General features: G+C 47.9%; 3 protein-coding genes across 3 annotated transcripts; 1 reads left to right on the top strand and 2 right to left on the bottom strand.

The window, feature by feature from the left end:
* Positions 1-459: 459 nt before the first annotated feature.
* LOC9640788 (pentatricopeptide repeat-containing protein At4g02750) lies at positions 460-2211 on the bottom strand. Its single transcript, XM_002985839.2, has one exon. It carries the CDS (start codon positions 2209-2211, stop codon positions 460-462), a length of 1752 nt encoding a protein of 583 aa, XP_002985885.2.
* An 8446-nt stretch (positions 2212-10657) lies between these two features.
* LOC9640540 (GDSL esterase/lipase At3g26430) lies at positions 10658-12794 on the top strand. The gene is made up of 3 exons (XM_002985935.2): positions 10658-10829; positions 11039-11097; positions 11676-12794. Exons 1-3 carry the CDS (start codon positions 10658-10660, stop codon positions 12792-12794), a joined length of 1350 nt encoding a protein of 449 aa, XP_002985981.2.
* Positions 12795-15302: 2508 nt separating this feature from the next.
* On the bottom strand, positions 15303-17630 carry LOC9640786 (putative Rieske 2Fe-2S iron-sulfur protein YhfW). Its single transcript, XM_002985838.2, has 10 exons — positions 17472-17630; positions 17195-17408; positions 16904-17145; positions 16719-16846; positions 16422-16658; positions 16162-16369; positions 16039-16114; positions 15810-15979; positions 15617-15761; positions 15303-15562 (listed from the first exon to the last, which is right to left on the bottom strand). Exons 1-10 carry the CDS (start codon positions 17610-17612, stop codon positions 15414-15416), a joined length of 1710 nt encoding a protein of 569 aa, XP_002985884.1. The 5' UTR covers positions 17613-17630; the 3' UTR covers positions 15303-15413.
* Between the last annotated feature and the right edge of the window lie 758 nt (positions 17631-18388).

The following is an 18388-nucleotide window of genomic DNA, read 5'->3' as shown; positions in this document are numbered from 1 at the left end:
TCCAGGAAACACAACACTAATCTTTTACGTTTTGTGCATACCACCAGCATTACTGATAAGTAGCAGTCATTTAATCCACAAGCTTTTAGTGGATCGATACTTTTTATCTACGGATAGAAGGTCCAAGCCTTCTGGCTTGCTTCCCCAGTTGCATTCAAAAGTAGCAGATCTAGTTGTGGTCAGAGTTTTCTATCATCTGTATGATCAGGTTCGGGGATTCTTTTATCTCAGGTTGGCGACAACACTCTGGAACGAATAGCACCTTTGCAGTAGGAAATGTACTAAAGCGAGTCGTAGTCATCGTATTCTTTATACTTGTTTTGGAAAGCTTTCCAGTGATCAGATTGATGATACAAGTGAGTTTCTTTGTCTGCCTCTACCTAGGAAGTCGAATTACAAGACAAACTGCTGATGGCAATCGCTGGATAGTCTTTTGCAAAAGCTAAATGAAACAAAGAGCTATTTTGAATCAGAAGCCAAACTTGGTATCTTAGCGGTAACCAAGTTTGCAAGAAGCATGTAGCTTACAGGCTCGCTCCTCTCACTTTTAAACTCATTCATCGCCACCTTTGCTCCTCTCTCCAAATCCCTATGAACTCTACAAGCATTGAGCAGTCCACCGCAGCCACGCTCATCTGGAACGAATGGCATTGTCTTGATGAGCTCCTCGGCGTCTCTCACCAGTCCAGATCTGCCGAGAACGTCCGCCACACACGAGTAGTGCTCGTGTGATGGATCCACGCCAAAGTCCTTCTTCATTGCCAGGAACAAGGTCCACGCCTCGGCAAATCTCCCCGCGTGACTGCAGCTTCCAAGAACGCTCGCGATGGTCGACGCATCGCACGGGATCCCCTCGAGGATCATCGCCCAGAAGGAGGAAATCGCCCGCTCGTCCTTGCCGTTGCGTCTATACGCTGCGATCATGGCGTTCCACGCAACGGGAGAGCTCCTGATTGGCATAGCCGCGAAGAAACCCGCCGCGTGATCCACATGCCCGTGCTGGGCATACGCCGAGAGCATCGCGTTCCATGATGAGGAGCTTCGCCACGCCATGGATTGAAACTCCGCAATGGCGTCGCCCATCTGGCCATGCTGCGCGTAGACCTGGAGCATCGCATTATGGGCAATGGTATCGCGATCACCCATCTCGCGGAAGATCATCTCAGCCTCGTCTAGATACCCATCCCGGGCATACGCCTGGAATAGCGCTGTTGCCCCCACCACGCTCTTCTCGCCAGGCATAGCTTCCAGGAGCAGCGCCGCCTCCTCGAGCCGCCGCCGCTCCGCAAGCGCCACCACCATTGATCCCCACGACATGGTGTTGTGCTCGGGCATGGAATCAAACACGCACTTGGCCGAGTCGAGATCGCCACCGCGGGAGAATGCCTGGAGCGCCGCCGTGGAGCTGATGAGATCCCTCTCGGGCATCGACTCGAAGAGCTCGCGGACGCGATCGATGCGCTGCTGCTTGGAGTAGGCCTGGATCATCACAGTCCAGGAGAGCAAATTCCTCGCGGGCATGGATAAGAACAGCATCTCGGCCTCGTCGCCACGGCCGTGGCTCGCGAGCGCCGACACCATGGCGGTGATGGACACCACGTTGTGGGCCGGGAACGTCTGAAAGAAATCGAGGGCCTGATCGATCCGGGAGTTTTGGGTGTAGCCCTGGAGCATTGCCGTCCACGAAGCTATGGTTTTCTTCTCAATCGGCATTGCGTCAAACACCGTCCTAGCTTCGTTCAGATGCCCGTTTCTGGCATATGCTGTTATCATTCCGGTCCAGGTGATTTCACTCTTTTCTGGCACTCGATCAAACAATAGTTTGGCTTCCTCCATCTCCCCAAGATGCGCATAGGCAGTGATCATTTCATTCCATGCGACTGGATCGGGGGAATGAGATCGATCAAAGAGGTTACGCGCTTCATCTAGATGCCCGTTTCGGGCATATGCTTGGATCATAATGTTCCATGAGAAGAGATTGGGGTGATCGATCGCGGAGAAGACACGGCGCGCATCTCCGACACTGCCGCATTTTCCGTAAGCATTAATGATGAGATTGAGGAGAAACTTGTCTTTGGAGTAGCCGCTGTCCACTATCCGGGAGTGGATCTTCCGGGTTTGATCGAGATCGCCAGAGCCTCCAGACTGGCTCAGGAGCGTCGCAAAGAAGGATTGCTGCGATCCCACGATGTTGCTCGATGCTTCCAACATCTAATGATCGCTATATATTAGTCGAGATCTCTCTCTCCTGATAAAATATATTAATTCCCATTAACATAGAAAAGCTCGTTTTATCCAACGCACCAACGGAACCATGGTTATCGACGTTAACTCTTGGCCACTGAGTGGACAACACTTGCATTCCTTCGACGTCTGTGCCAGCTTTTGTGTGAGTCTGTGCTCCTCGGCCTTTATCTACGGGAGCTTGGCCTTTGTTTTTCTCATTCTTTCTCTCCTGGTTTGGATCTATAGGCTCTCTTAGTATAGAAATGGCTCCTTCTCGCAAGCTTGTGCTCGCAGCCCTGCTCTCATGCCTGCTCATCACTGCCGCTTTTGCTACTAGCGGAAACAAAGGTAGAGGGAGCACATATAGATCTCATTTCTCTGTTACCTTCCTCCACAATCTCGTTTCTCACTGTTTTGAATTGGATTTGCAGATGCAAGCTTGCAGGGCCAGGTTGAGAAATCTTCTTCTACGTTTCCTTTTCCTTTCCTGTTATAAGAAGTTCTCTCTCTTTCTTCCAGGCTCTCAAAGGCAGGAAGCTCCTTGGAGAGGTCCATACCAGCGACTATGACGCTCCAGGGGCAAACAGGAACCCACACTACGGCGCGCCCCCGCCCCTTGGAGAGATCAGCGACTATGGCGGTCCAGGCGCGAACATGAACCTACACTACGCGCCCCCGCCGCTGATGGGATAGATCTTTGTTTCTGTGTGTTCTTCCATGTTTTCGTGTAGGAGCTATACCCTCTACACGGCTACCACGTTTGTTGTTTTCTGTTGTTTGCTGTTGAGTCACCTCTAGACATCCATGTTTCAGCAAAAAAGCCGATCCCTGGAAGAATCTTGCTGTGATCCTTTTGAGTTTTGAGCTAGCATATAAGCTATAGTGGCATTTCTACGATCTCACTCCTCTAGAGCGCTCAATAATTTCATGACACTTGTAATGTGATATGTATGTGCCAGATAATATAGTTGATAATTATTATCAAGCGGGCATAGCCCAGTTGGGAGAGCGTCAGACTGAAGATCTTAAGGCCGCGTGTTCCATCCACGCTCACCGCATTAGAAGTTTGTGAAAGTTCAATGGTTTTCAGAAATTGAACTTCAGAAATTGAACTTCATACCATATCTACAATGCAGCCAGCATACTTGTGGGCTCGAAAAGCTCCCAATGCGAAAAGCCCAGGGTCAACCTTCCGTTTTGATGGTTGAGCTGCTCACGAGAGAATGGTTGAGCGTTCGTGACCTAATCTCCCATAACCTGTTAGCCGGCTACCTAAAGGAATTTGTTAACTTAAAGTTTTGTTTAATCGGTTTATGAAGAATTTTGATAAGTCTTAGCTCGAGAGGTGGAGCTTGACCATCCGTGAAAATGGCATCCATCATCCATGGAAAGCCACTGTCTTGGTGAGGATGGGGCTTCTAACGCGTAGGAAACAGCGCGCCACAACATACATTCAAACAAAACTAAACGAGATGTGTTAAATAAAATATATTGGCGAGGTCGCAGTACAGCCTTTTGTTAATTTTAATGGACAACAACTTACAATCCAACCTAAACCCTCGCTTCCACCGCCGACTTTATGTGCTTTACGCGAGAGGGATCCACTTCCTTCCGCGTTAGAAACCCATTCTGCTGCTAACATTGACATGCCTGCGGGAATGTGTAGGAACTGAGTTTTATCGTGGCTGTTGGCAAACACACCAAGCATTGTCGCCCAATTCCTCCAGTTCCGGGCTCATGCCTTTTCTTTCTCTGAGCAATAGGACATTTCCGCACTTGTTGCGTGCTTGGTGTTTTTGCCGATGCTGGTGTTGTGAAAGAGGCCATATCCGGATTTGGCACCAGAGAAGAAATGCGTGTGTTTCAATGACGCATTTGCCGTATTCTGGATATTTGGAAGACGCCCTATGCCACTTGGACAATTTTGATATGAAGGTCGACAAGGTTCCTGCCGGTTTTCCACAGTTAACGTTTCTGTTCGGGTTGAGCTAGGTCCTCGCTCTGTGATGTTTACTAACACGATCTCCCCTCCAGGAAAAACGCAAGCGTGTTGTGTTCTCATGAGGCAGTCGGCCGATCTGCCCATGATTATCACGGCCTCATATCTTTCTTTGAGGATAATATCACACTGAGATGTTTGTGTGTGAGAAGGATTCATACTGAAACGCACAAATAAAAAAAAAAAAAAAGAAGAGATATGACACAAATGTGAGCATTGATCAGCTTTTTTTCCTGTAGAACCTTATCCTTGGCAATTTCTTTCTCGAGCCTCATCCAGAAATATATTCTCCACAAAGCCTCTCTCCCCGATCATCGCAAGTACATCTTGAAGAGGATCTCTAGAATCCAAGCATGGCCTTGTGTCTTTGATGATTCGATCAAGCTGCACAAGTTTCAAATTTTTTTTTTTCCTATTTCCTTGTAAAATTCAGCATCTCTGCAGACAGAAAAACACTCAGGAAACATCGAATTGATCGCAAGGATACTAGACAGATCCATCGCCAAGTCCTGGATTTTTGCCCGTTACGAGGGGCACAAGGATAGAAACTAACGTTTAGGAAATGATCCATCTTGGAGATGTGGCCCGAATGGAGCTGTGCACCACTGCATCTCGTTTGTCCATCCAAGGCCGAGCCTCTGAGGCTTGGAGTACCACAACTGGATCCAAACTGGCCGCTCGATCATGGAGTTCGTTCGTTTGAAGCAGCGCATGCTGGCAACTGGTAGCACACGCAGTTAGAACGGCATGGCCGTCTCGGCAAGCCCAACCCATGGCGTTCCAAAACACCAAGTCGAAGCTATAGAGCAAACACCTCCTCATTCTCCCTTGACTTCCAAAGAACAACTAATTGACAAGATCGTCCCTGAGAGCACAGAAACTCCATGCTGATTGTGTTGATCATGCCTGTGCTTATGCCAGACATGACGCTGCCTGGGATTTCCGCAGCGACCAATGACGACGTCCCATTTGATTCCATCCCTCACGAGACAAGCATGAATACTCAGCAGTGTACGTAAATCTGTCAAGGCATCCTCTAGTAAGTCAAAAATGCCTCTTTGCATAGCCCGCACTGGGCATAAGCGGCGTTCATCGCGGTCCAAGCCACCAGATCTCTCTGCCCAAACTTCTTGTAACTCAATCGAGCCTCCTGAAGCGATCCATAAATTCTCAAAAGCTCTGTAGTAATCTGCAAAGCCAAACTCCTGGAGGAACGATCGAGCAAGGTTGCCCTGCCCCAGCATCAAACAAGACCTCACCCAAAGATTTCCTGGGCTGGCAAAGACCACCACGAAACCAATGCAAATGCAAATGCAAAGCACATCTACATTGAATCCCTCCCCGCTCGCGATCAAGGAGACGTTCCGCCTGGCGCACGATTTCTGGTGAGCAGCGAGTGGCGGCCATGGAATCGCAGCTGCGGGGTTGACTAGCTTACCGTCAACCAAGTGAGATAGATTTGGCGCTAGCAGATATGGTTTTCTGTTCTAGAACTGTTCTTCCAATATTTGCTCTTCTAGCATTGTGCTTCTTTCTCATGCACGAGCAACGCCAAAGTCGACCACAGTCTTCACTTTTGCATTCGGCGGCAACCGCGACATTGAAGCCATATATCCATATGCTATAGGACGCCCACGGGATGCTACTGCGATGGGCTTGGCATCCCCGACCTCCTGCTCCAGAAGCTCCGGCTCATTGGAACTCTGCCTCAAGTTTAATGGCGCACGCGATCGATGCACTCAGCGCCTGGATATGAGAGCAAGTTCAGGCAGAGAGAAGAGATTCGATTGCTCAGCGGCGGCGTCGAGCGGGTCCAAGCGATGATGGTCTCTGAGAGACATCCTGATAAGAACAGCGTCTCGGCGACTGTATTGTGGCCCGGGAACATCTGGAGGGCCTGACCAATCCGGGAGTTTTGGGTGTAGCCCTGGAGCATCGCCGTCCACGATGCCATGGTCTTCTTATCGATCGGCATTGCGTCAAACACCGCCCTGTCTTCGTCCAGATGCCCGTTTTGGGCAACTGTTGTTACCATGATTCACTCCTTTCTGGCATTTGATCAAACAAACGTTTTTCTAGCAAGGCTGCACATAGACAGTTATTATCTCATTTTACGTGACTGGATTGGGAGAATGAGATTGATCAAAAACGTTACACTCTTCATCCAGATGCCCACTTCGGGCATATGCTTGAATCATGATGGAGAGATTGGGGCGATCGATCGCAGAGACACATCGCCGACACTGCCACGTTTGCCATAAGACTGGATAAGGAAATTGTGGAGGAGTAGCCGCTGTCCACTATCCGGGAGTGGATCCTCTGGGTTTGACTGGAGCCGTGGAATGTAATGCTCGCGGCAAATGCCCAAAACGGGCAATTTGCGGTTTCTCTGGCAATACTTGGGTGTTCCTCATACTTCGTGGAAGTTTTTATAAGCTTGTCATCGTTCCTAGCAAGAGCACTACATAAAAAGTTCTCGAGGAGCTCCATCCCGCGTCTGCTCTACATCGCTATACATCTCCTTTTGATCTGTAAGGTTTGGAGAGCCCGTAACAGCCTTTCATCCAACTCCAGACTGAGGATTGCTGCAAGCCCACATTGCAACAACTATTCTCCTGATAAAGTCTACTAGTCAATATCTCTCCCATCTTTCTTCACTCTCCTTGATTCCACATTATTAACATATAAAGCGAAGTTTTATCCAGTGTTGGTAACGGTGGTGCTACCATGGTTATCCACGTTAGCTTTTGGCCACTCAGTGGACAACAATTGCATTTCTTCGAAGACTGTGCCAGCTTTTGTGTGAGTCTGTGCTCCTCGGCCTTTATCTACGGGAGCGTGGCCTTTGTATTTCTCATTCTTTCTTTCCTGGTTTGGATCTATAGGCTCTCTTAGTATAGAAATGGCTCCTTCTCGCAAGCTTGTGCTCGCAGCCCTGCTCTCATGCCTGCTCATCACTGCCGCTTTTGCTACTAGTGGAGACAAAGGTAGAGGGCACATATAGATTTCATTTCTTTGTTATTTTCCTCCACAATCTAGTTTCCTACTGTTTTTAATTGGTTTGCAGATGCGAGCTTGCTGGCTGAACAGGGCCAGGTTGATAATCTTCTCCTACGTTTCACATTTTCTGTTGTTAACTATAAGTTCTTCTTCTTCTTCTCTCTCTCTCTCTCTATCACTCTTTTTTCTTCCAGGCTCTCAACGGCAGGAAGCTCCTTGGAGAGGTCCACACCAGCGACTATGACGGCCCAAAGGCAAACAGGAACCCACACTATGGCGCGCCCCCTCCCCTTGGAGAGTATCAAGTTTGTTGTTTGCTGTTGTTTGATGTTGAGCTGACTAGAGAATAGAGTGATCAAGGGGCATCCATTTCCATTGCCATATATTTGCATGTTTCAGAGAAAAAGCCAATCGCTGGAAAAATGTTGTGATCTTGTGAGTTTTGATTGAGCCAGATTATATCAGCTAGACATTTTCTAACAATGTAAAGCGATCTCACTCCTCTAGAACGCTGCCAAAACTTAATACGCTTGTGATATGTGTGAAGATAAGCAGGGATCACTGAAGATCTGAAGGCACGTGTTCGATCCACGCTCAGAAGTGAAGGTTTAGGGTATCAAATGTTTTTTTTAATGGGAACAATTATCAATGATTTTGGCCTTTATTGGGGCTGTTTTATTAGCACAACCTTTACCAAATTTTAACTTATATTCGATGAACAGCCTTTGGATGAATTTCGCTGGCATAAAGCACATAAACTCGGCCCTGTAGATAAGGCAAAAATCCCGTTTGAAAGGCTTGACAAACTTGGTGGAACCGAGGGTTGGATTGTACATTGCCAACTTTCCAGTGATACTGCTCCGGTATCCAAGTTTCCATAAACTCCTTAAGTGAATGATCGGTGTCTTTGATCAAAAAGTTCCCTGTTTTCCAGTGCTTCGTTTTGGATTATTAAAGGAGAAACGGGACAGATATAGCGTTTGCCAACGGCCATGGCATAAAACTCACCTACTCCAAACCAAGGTTCCCGCGGGCCATAGCCATCGAACAAGACCTTTTCCAGCTGAACAAGCTCATCCGTTCTTGGGCACCGGTTATGAAACCCGAGTTCAGAAACCATGAGCCAAGTCCTGGTACCATACTGCTTAGCCAGATCCTCGGCAGGGGCCACCCTTTGCCCTGTAGAACGGCGCATAACTAACAAGATAACCAAATGAGCATGTAGAGTGAGCGGATTAGAATTTACCTTCTTATTGAGAGTTTCCTCCCTGATATGGTTTAGGGTTTACAGCCTGGATCGAGCCGAGTGTTTTGTACCCGTGCAGCATCGCCAGATATAGTCTTCTTCTCGAGTCGGGGTGGGGTACATGCTGTTTACATTCCGGTCCAAAGAAATAAATCTTATACCATACATTCCTGGGTCGGCGGTTTTTCGAGAAGACCTTGGGGCGATCGAGCTTGAGCAAATGAAGACATAGTCTTTGAAGACCTTGCATTGACTATAATTGACCCTGCATTGACTTTTCGAGCTCGTGATCTCGGTCCGGCCTCGCACAGAGACGCCTTGCATCACGAGGTCTAAGAGAAAGAAGCGCAAGCGGCATTGATGCATAGAGCAGCTTTAAGCAACAAAAGACCGAGCACCCAAAGCAGCGGTGAGCACAATGGTTTCACCATTTAGTTCAGTGGGAAAAGTGAGAGATCTCAAACGGGAACACTATGGACGCATAGAGCTTTTCGACTCCACGATCAAACCCGGAGGATCCAACTCATAAGTTGAGCCCAATTTTTCCTCCTCTGGCGAAACTCTAGACGCAAACATATCCAAATGATAAAATCAAATTTATGATGAAGAAACGATGGGTCGGGAACTGTGATGATCCTGCTCTTGATATCTGCCGGTTTTTCCAAGGTAAGGAATTCTCGGGTTCTAGACGGGGAAAGAGACGCTTCCTTTCTTCCTGGAAGGGAGATCGTGTTAGTAAAATGTACCTTAAACAAGACGCTGTCAACTTCTCCCAAGCTCCAAGTCAGTCGACGGATGGTGCCAGAAGATGGTGCCGGCTGACAGGCTCGAAGCTCTCTCAGAGGGTGCTCGGTGGATCGCCACTCACGGGAAACGTCTTACGCTCGCTTGCTCTGGATGTCCTTAAGACTTTGCGATAAAGCTGGACGAGGCCATAGCAAAGTTGGCACTTCCTACGGGGCCCTTGGATTGAATTCTTATACAACTGGAAGAAACAAGCGTACCACAAAACAGCTGATATGCTTTCTCCGGTTATGGTCATACCCACGAAATTTGAGCGTTCTAACTGATTCTATGCTCCTCCTCCAGCCCGGCAATCACCGCTTGCTCGTCCTCCTTTGCCTCGCTTGTTTCACGACATCTAGCAAAATAAACAAACATTAGAAATTTCTTGCTCCATTGCAAAAGGTGCAGTTATGAATCCTTTCTCACACACAAACATGTCAGTGATCTTATCCTCAAACAAAGATATGAGGCCATGATGATCATGGCCGACTGGAGCCTGTAGTTTCAGACCTTGATATGCTTGCATAGTGGAAGGATACCTCAAGAGCTGGGATGGATGGAAGAACATTTGCGAAAATGTTTCCCACCTTTCTTCCAAAAGCCCCTGGCTTGGTCCTATCGAAGAATATAAGTTCCTCCCCACAAATTTGTTTGTTGCACCACCTACCCAAGTTAAAAAACCAGAAGGAAGATATATGACACAAATGTACCTTGTGATATTACTGTGGATAATAATTCACAGGTTAAAGATTTCAAGTTCATGGTGGAAGATTGTGAATTTAAAACAACTCTGACTGTCTTACCAGGGTATGTGAATCTATCGAGCACTGATCACTTTTTTTCCCTGTAGAACCTGATCTTTGCCATTTTCTTTCTCGAGTCTCCTCGTTCAGAAATATGTTCTCCACAAAACCTCTCTCCCCGATCATCGCAAGTACACATTGAAGAGGATCTCTGGAGTCCAAACTTGGCCTTGTGTCTTTGATGATTCGATCAAGCTGCGCGAAGTTTCGAATGAAAATCTCGCCACTCAAAGCGAGGGAAAACGCATGCAGAAAGAAAAAGGCTTGATCAGAAAGGATCGATGGCAATGAACAGAATAGATTGATCGCAAGGACGCTAGATCGCAAGGCACATGGCCATATGGCATTCGAGGTATTGAGCATCTAGCCTGCATCGGATCTATCTTGCAGTAGCTACCGATAGATAAAGGGCACAGGAAGGGAGATCAGAAATATCCAGGGGCTGGATTAACAGATTTTCCAGCTCACAAGAAGAGCAGGCCGATAGAAGCGGAAGAATTTGAATAGAAATGCTTAAACCCAAGATTTTTTATACCAAGCAATCTTGGAGGCCATCTCATTTTCCATCGCTCCGGCCGTACTTGGTAATTCGTGATCATGGCAGTCCACGAGACGATGAAAGAACTCTCCCGGCCTACATGTGTACATGTATTGGCCACCATCCAGGGTACCCAACGAGCGGCTGAGGCACATACTAGGCATACAACAGAAAAGATCTGTGAAGAGAAAATGAGTTGCAATTCACATGTCAATCACACTCTGTATACAGGTGCGTGATTCCTGGAGACCTGAGCAGATCAACAACTATTACCTTCCACAATCTGGAGGAGAGCAGGCAGCATAAAGCTGCTCGCTCGAAACCTTGTTGTTCTATCACTTGGATGGCTTCCATAATCCTTAGGTCCTGGAGGATTGCAGTCCACAGCCCCACGTCCCACTATTCAAACACCTTATCTGGATTCCACATTGCAAATGCAGTGGTGCGCATGGATCTTTTCTACGTCGCCCAGATTGTCATAGCAGGAGAGAAGCGTCGTGTACGTGAATTTGTAAGCATCCTCTCGTGAATCGCAAATGCCTTTCTTTGCATAGCCCGCACTGGGCATAAGCGTCGTTCATCGCATTCCAAGCCACCAGATCTCTCTGCCCCAACTTCTTAAGACTCTCGCCAGCCAATCAAGCCTCCTGGAGCGATCCATACATTCTCAGAAGGTCTGTAGCAATCTGCAAAGGTCAGGATCGATCAAGCAAGGTTCCAGCCTCAAGTAAGACCTCACTAGGCTAAGATCACCAAGAGAATTAAAGCCCTAGAGAAGATGTTCCACTCGAGCGTCGTTGGCGCTGCCATAGTTTGCCAATTCTGACATCTGTTTTAGGGCTGACTGGCTTATTAACCTTTTACCAAACTCTCTGAAGATATTTCAATCTCCTTGGTAACTCGAAATGGATATGGAACTAGTTTTAGCTGTGACAGCTCTTGTTCAAGAGATTGGGATCCATTATATAAACTTTGGCCTCCAACACTTCTACAGATCCATCAGCTGTGATGGCTTCTTGTTCTGGAACTGTTCTTGCAATCTTTGCTCTTTTGCTTAACATTGTGCTGCTTTCTCAGGCACGAGCAACGCCAGCAACGCCAGCAACGCCAAAGTCGAGCTCGTCGATCTGTCCAACCGCAGTCTTCACCTTTGCAGATTCTCTCAGCGATGGCGGCAACCGCGACATTGAAGCCGGTGGCGGCAAGACTTTATCGGGCAGGTACCCATACGGGATCACCTACGGGAAGCCCACTGGACGCTACTGCGACGGGCTCGTCATCCCCGACCTCCTGCTCCAGAAGCTCCGCCTCGACAACCTTGGAACTCCCAGCCTCAAGTACAATGGCACCGAGTTCGAGAGCCTCAACTTTGGATACGCCGGAGCCACGGTGATCAAGGTCGAGAACCAGCCATACTCGAGCCCACATGTCTTGTCCGCCCAGGTTGACGACTTCGTGCGCCACCAGGAGTTTGTCGAGGGTCGATATGGTCGCCAGGCGAGCAAACCATGGTACGAGAATGCACTCTACTCGGTCGAGATTGGAGGGGACGATATCAACTTTGGTTTGCCACTGGGAGGCGGCCACGTGATCAATGTCACCATCCCGGCCGTGATCCAAGGCCTGGCCGATGGAATTCAGAAGCTATATGCTCACGGAGCTCGTCATGTTGTGCTCTACAACATGCCCCGTGCCGATTGCTCTCCAAACTATCTCCAATCTTTCCAACAGTACCCCGCTGGTACATTCCACTATGACAAGGATGGTTGCATTGTTGAGATTGCCCAGATTATCTCCTACTTCAACACCAACATCCAGAGGCTGACGGAGGAGCTGACGCAAAAATACCAAGGTCTCACTGTCTATTATTTCGATTGGTTTGCAGCAAACACCTATGTTTTGGAGAATATGAAGGAGTTTGGTTTCACGAACTCACTCCAGTCATGCTGCGGTGGAGGTGGCAAATTTAACTGTGATGGTGAGGGTCTTTGCGGGTGTGCTCCACTGAACCAGACCAATGCTGTTTACACGGTGTGTAAGGATCCCAGCAAGTATTTCACTTTTGATGGCATTCACTACACAGAGCACTTTTACGAGATCATGTCCGAATATATCATGGCTGGAGAGTACATCACACCAAAGGTGAAGCTGGAAATGGGTTGCAAGATCGTCACCGTACCAGAAAGTCCTCTTTGAAACAAAGGAGTAACCAAGTTCATGTAATTCACACAAACTCGCTCTTCTAATTTAACCCATATTCGCCTTTTTGATTACGTAAATCGGAACAAGCTCCGCAAATCTCCCCTCTCAAGAACGTTCACGATGGTTGAAGGGAATCTCCTAGAGGATCAGCCCGCTCACCCTTGCCTTGCGATCGCCCATCTCGCCTCAGCCTAGCGCGTCACCTCTAGTGATCCCCAACAACATGGCGTTGTGCTCGGGCATGGAATCAAACACGCAATGCCTGGAACGCCGCCGTGGAGCTGATGAGATCCATCTCGGGCATCGAATCGAAGAGCTGCTGCCTGGTCCAGGATAGCACGCAGAGATAAGAACAGGGTTTCCGTCCCGGCTCGTGCCCATACATTGTGGGAACTTCTGGAAGAAATTGAGGGCCTGATCGATTCAGGAGTTTTGGATCGATCACTGTCCAGGACACCGTACCATATACAACATCCGGGGACATTGAGGCCTGATCGCCGTCCATGATGCTATGGACTTCTCTTCACACAACGCGTCAAACACTGCCTGGTTTCTCCTAGATGCCCGTTTTGGGAAAATGCTGCAATCAGTCCGGTCCAAGTGATTTTACTCATTTTCGGTATTTGATAGACAGTAATAAGCTTATTGTACGCGACTGGGATGAGGAGATTAAAGAGTAATTTATAGAGTAGCCGCTGTAGTGGTTTGATCGAGATCGCTGCAGCCCCCAAACTCTCATTGTAGAGGTATGCTTTTACATTTTAACTTAATCATATTGAAGTTATTGTCTAAAACCATCCAAGCTCAGTTTGGGAGAGCGCCAGACTGGATCTGAAGGCCGCGTGTTCGATCCACGCTCACCGCATTATCTTTGATTCGTTGGTAGCTGGTGTGGAGGAATCTTTCGAGCCTGAAGAAAAAAGAAAACGAAGAAACATAAAACATGAGAGAAAATATTGCCGAGGTCGTCCTTTGCAGCCACCAAGCTCACATCTGCCAGTCCACAACTCAAAACGATGAGAAACCATGGTTTTATGTTCCTGGGCCGGGCAGCCTGGTGACATATGTGGCAACGATTGCTCTGGATCTAGTTTTTTCCACGATCCATCCAGCAAGGTGCGACCATTAGGGGACAGCGACTCACGGATTCAAGCTGCTCCTTGCATTTGTTCTGTGCTTGGTCTACTGGAGCTGAGAAAGCTCAACCAACAATTGGATTTTCATCAAGACCAGTCAGTAACTACTTTTGCGCTTGAGTAGAGGGAATAGGCGAAAAGGTTTTTCATTGACGCCCGAAAGGTACGGACTGAAACGATAACAGCATTTGCCCGAAACGGGCAACTCGAAGAAGTGTTTCACGCGCGCTGCTCCTGGTGAGTAGCAGGCAGCTCGAATCGTGTTTTGGTTCGATATTTTATCTTTTTTGCGGCGGAGAGATTTCGTGCGGATTGGATGTGAGTCCCAATGCGGCATTGGAGCTGCTCCAGTGCCAAGCTTACGTAGTTCTAAAATGTCTCGCCCAGGCTCAGCTCATCTTCTAGCAGCTCAGAAGAATTTGCGATGACCTCTTCTTCCTGCAGCAGTGAAGAAAGGAGTTCTTCCTTCTGACGTAAGTGATTGGTATGACTTGATTTTTACCCGATGTCACTAGTTGACAACAGGGTTCTAGCTGCAATCGTCCAGGTGCTACAGCAATGTCGGCCTCATGTTATCATCACTAGTCGTTTGGCCGATGTTGCGCGTTCCTGGGCGGATGGTAAGAAACTAGTTTTGGCAACCTGTGATTCATCTGCGACGAATGTTTTCGAGCTTGGCTGGATCTGGAAGCTTGCTCAAGGTGCAGTCGCTGCTCATGTGGATGCCAGGAGGATACTACGTGCATCCAGGTTGTGCTTCAAAGCTGTTAACTTTAAAAAAGAAATGCAGGTGACAAGCTTCCAAGTGTTCTGTTTCCTGATGTTTCGCTGCCATACGCTGACATTTTCTGAGACGGAAAACTGATTGTCACCAATCAACGACGCTACTATATCGGCATTTGCAGCAGGATCTACAAAAAAGATTGTTTTTCGTATATCACCACGGACTCCTTACCTTATCCCATCTGTAAGAAAGGTTGCGGAGAAATCGGCTTGAGCGTGCCAATCTATCGGGTAGACTGGTTTGGTGGCTGTGTCGAAGACGCGGTGAAGGATGTATCGAGCCTTGACATGCAAAACTGCCGCTCGTAGTCCAAGTTGATTTGTGGACTGATGCACTCTCTCGAAGAATGGACCAGGCTGGTCTCAGCGTGGAAACCATACCATATGATCGGACAGCAACCATGTCCACGAAGCAACATCGTCCCCACTAAAAGATCTTCGCTCCAGAGCAAATTCCAAAGCAGTTCAGTACAACAGCCACGGGTTTAGTCTGATTCCAGTCGTAAGTTCCTTGCTGTTCTTGGTTCAGTTTCAACTTTTGTGACAACACCAGGCTAAGGGTAAGTGGTGCGACGAGAATGGATTTCCATGAGGACATCGCTGGCAGGTTTGAAAATGATTCCTGCTCCATCTTTCATTATTTATATGAACAGGAGTTTCATTGCCGCCGGGTTACAAAATCGTTGTGTGTTCCTCAGTTGTAGGACATTGGAGTCAAGTTTGTTGGAGAAGGTCCGTTTACGACCACACCCTGTACATCAAACTGCGATCCATGGCAAGGGCAGTCGAACGTCTTATCGCTCGGGTTCCACTTGACGGCGCAGCCTAAGTGTGGACATATAGCTGTGCAGAGAAATTGTAAACTTTTAGAACATGAAAGGAGCGTTTCTTCCATACCGGAATATCTCTGCACGTTCCCTGAAGAGTCTCTATATACTGCTTCTTTGTTCAATCCTTCTTGGATGATAGCTCCCTCGTCAAGTAGGATGCTGTCCACGGTGAGCTTCGTCAGTCCTTGTCCCGGGAGGACGTTTTTAAAACCCTGTAATGAAGTGGCTTGAACTTAATCCGAGTGAAAACAGAAGCTTACCTCAATATTCTCCCCGACTTCTTGGGCAAGCATTTGGGCCGAGGTCAGTGAAGCCGGAGGGAACCGAGAAGGATCAAAGAGGTCGCCCCATCTGTGTTTGTGTCCGAGAATCGAATTCGAAATCACTACACCAGCTATAGTGCCACCAGTCATTCCCTGGCCGCTGTCACCTGAATCAAACATACTCGAATCCGTAAACACAATTTGTTTAAGAACGGGCAACACTCACCGGTCGCAACATAAACATTCTCGGTGTTCAATGGATCATGACCGTGTAGATGGAGGAAATCTGATGGCATATAGACCTAGTAAAATGAAACAAGTTAGACTTGTTCACCAATCTCAGACCAACCTGGCCAGACCACTTGTACAGTAGCTCCTGAGCTGCAGGCCAGTGAGAACGAGCCCATGCCTCTAGACTGCCATGCCGGTCCAAGTATTGATTCGGCTCAATTCCAACTTTGTGATCCTCTCCACCAACGACCAAGACTTCATAGTCGTCCTTGTCCTCAAGCCTTACGTAATGGTAAGGAGAGGCTGTATCCCACCATGAGGCGCGGCTGTAGGAAAAAACACACCTCTATAGTATTCAAAGAAAAAGCAATTTCTTACTCGATAGCTCCCTTGGGAACTTTGAGGCCAACCACGTAGCTTCGTCGTGCGTACTGTCGAGCATGAATTGCCAAGTTTTTGTTGATGGGGGAGTTTGTAGCTAAGACGAGAGCCTTGGCTGTGACGGTGTGACCTGCGTCCGTTACGACTTTAGTCCCTTCATGTTGAACGACTGATGTCTGCTCGAAGATTTGAGCTCCATGCTTCTTGGCTGCCTCTGCCAGCCCCTTAACATACCTTTCCAGAAGGTGTGTTTCAGCTCGTGCAAAGCAATGAAAGGGGAAGAAACGGGCTTACAATATCGGCTGGAACTCCCCCGCGTTTGGAAAGACAAGGGCCATGCCAAAATTTCCGTTTTTGGGATCGTGTTTCAAATCCTCGAGCCGCACGTCATTTAAACCCGCTCGTTTGCATGCTTCGTACTCCTGGAATCAACCCGGCTGATCAGAAAATCAGGTCCACCAAACATGCTTGGTCTCTACTTTACGGATTTTTTCGGCATTCTGTTGGTCGTCTTCAACTGGCACAAGGTACCCTGGAAGTCTTCTAAAATTGCATTCAATACCCTCTTCCTTGACGACATTCTCTATCCAATCAATCGCGCCATATTGTGCATCAGCAATGAGGTTCAATTTATCACTCCCAAGGGTGCTCTCTGCTTCGAAGTAGTAGTCATCAAACCATGGCATAAGATGTGCAGTTGTCTTGCCCGTTTGGCCGCTTCCTAAAGTTTTCTGTTGCTATAAGTGAACAATAGGACAAACGAAACTCACCTATCGCACGAGCCTCCAAGACTACAACCTGTTTGCCAGCTTTGGCAAGATTGTAGGCTACGCTTATACCAGCGATTCCTCCTCCAACCACAATGACATCTGCATGCGTGTTCTGCTGAAGCTTCGGGTTGCTTGGCACAGCAAGCTGCTTTTGGTCCCATACTGTATCTCGAACACCTGGTACTGCACCCTTGCCTGTGGAAGGCGTAGATCCCTAATACAATCCACTGAACAATTGAGCCACATGAACCCAGGAAAACCACAAATCGACCCTTACCTGCTTCTCAGTTTGTAGCGTACACCTTGCGGTATTTTTACTCCATCTCCCGAGCGGGATTTTCTTCGTGGGGATGTCACTGATGCCAAGCTTCCTAAACGTTGAACTTGGAATCGCTACGCAGTGCAGACAGTGCGCCATTCTAGACAACCAATGTAGAGCCTCTGCTATTTAGATGCCTCCCATTGCATGCCTTGACAAGCGCCGGTTCCTGAGGCATCCATGCGTCGAGGGCTGAGCTCTCCAGGTGGGTTCCTTCTGTGGAGAATAAAGCGCCACCTGCAGATCCGAAGATTTTTCGCTTTGATCTGCTCTTAGGAGCAAAAGCAACAAAGCATCAAATAATACTCGTGACTGCCTCAAAATCTTGACGCATGGAGGCCCTAGCAATTAAGACCAAGGCTGCAGCCGGTTTGAAAGCCGCACTGGGCTGCCGTAACACCCTTTAAATCAGAGGATAGCGATGAGTTGCAAGTGACGAACATCGACACAGAAAAATCATCGGGAGAACTTGTTACGGGCTTCGCGAGAACGTTGCAGGGTGAGGAGCTTCAAGTCTTTGCATGTCGCCGGATGCGAGTACGTGCACACCGAATGGCCCCGCGACGCGAGCTCGGTGCTGGGAACGTCTCATAACAGTACTGACTGGAAAGAAAGAAAATATAAAAAGGTAAGAAGTAAAAACTGACTCAATTCCACAATCCTTGGAACTTTTATCTGATTCAATCTGAAAGTGAATTGAATAAAAAAAAGAAAAGAAAAACAACAGAACAGAAAAAGCTCCTGTTCTTATAGTAAGCCTTTGAAGCGCAAAGCGGAACAGATTTCCAAGTTCGTCCAGATGGCGGTTCGAGGTAAATGCTGTTTATCATCTGATTCACTACTTTCCAGAATTCAGCCAAACAAACTTTTAGCCT

The sequence above is a fragment of the Selaginella moellendorffii genome, unplaced genomic scaffold, assembly GCF_000143415.4.
Source record: "Selaginella moellendorffii unplaced genomic scaffold, v1.0 SELMOscaffold_70, whole genome shotgun sequence".
Lineage (NCBI taxonomy): Eukaryota > Viridiplantae > Streptophyta > Lycopodiopsida > Selaginellales > Selaginellaceae > Selaginella > Selaginella moellendorffii.
This window is presented reverse-complemented; position numbering and strand designations above follow the sequence as displayed.

What these genes read in the sequence shown, in the direction of transcription:
- LOC9640788 (XM_002985839.2), bottom strand. Translation starts at nt 2,211, where the DNA reads ATGTTGGAAGCATCGAGCAACATCGTGGGATCGCAGCAATCCTTCTTT.
- LOC9640540 (XM_002985935.2), top strand. Translation starts at nt 10,658, where the DNA reads ATGGCAGTCCACGAGACGATGAAAGAACTCTCCCGGCCTACATGTGTA. An exon ending in CAATCACACTCTGTATACAG is followed by an intron (nt 10,830 to 11,038) that starts GTGCGTGATTCC and finishes TTGCAAATGCAG; the next exon opens with TGGTGCGCATGGATCTTTTC. An exon ending in TAGCAGGAGAGAAGCGTCGT is followed by an intron (nt 11,098 to 11,675) that starts GTACGTGAATTT and finishes CTGCTTTCTCAG; the next exon opens with GCACGAGCAACGCCAGCAAC.
- LOC9640786 (XM_002985838.2), bottom strand. Translation starts at nt 17,612, where the DNA reads ATGGCGCACTGTCTGCACTGCGTAGCGATTCCAAGTTCAACGTTTAGG. An exon ending in GGGGAGTTCCAGCCGATATT is followed by an intron (nt 16,659 to 16,718) that starts GTAAGCCCGTTT and finishes CCTTCTGGAAAG; the next exon opens with GTATGTTAAGGGGCTGGCAG. An exon ending in GAACGTGCAGAGATATTCCG is followed by an intron (nt 15,563 to 15,616) that starts GTATGGAAGAAA and finishes TTCTCTGCACAG; the next exon opens with CTATATGTCCACACTTAGGC.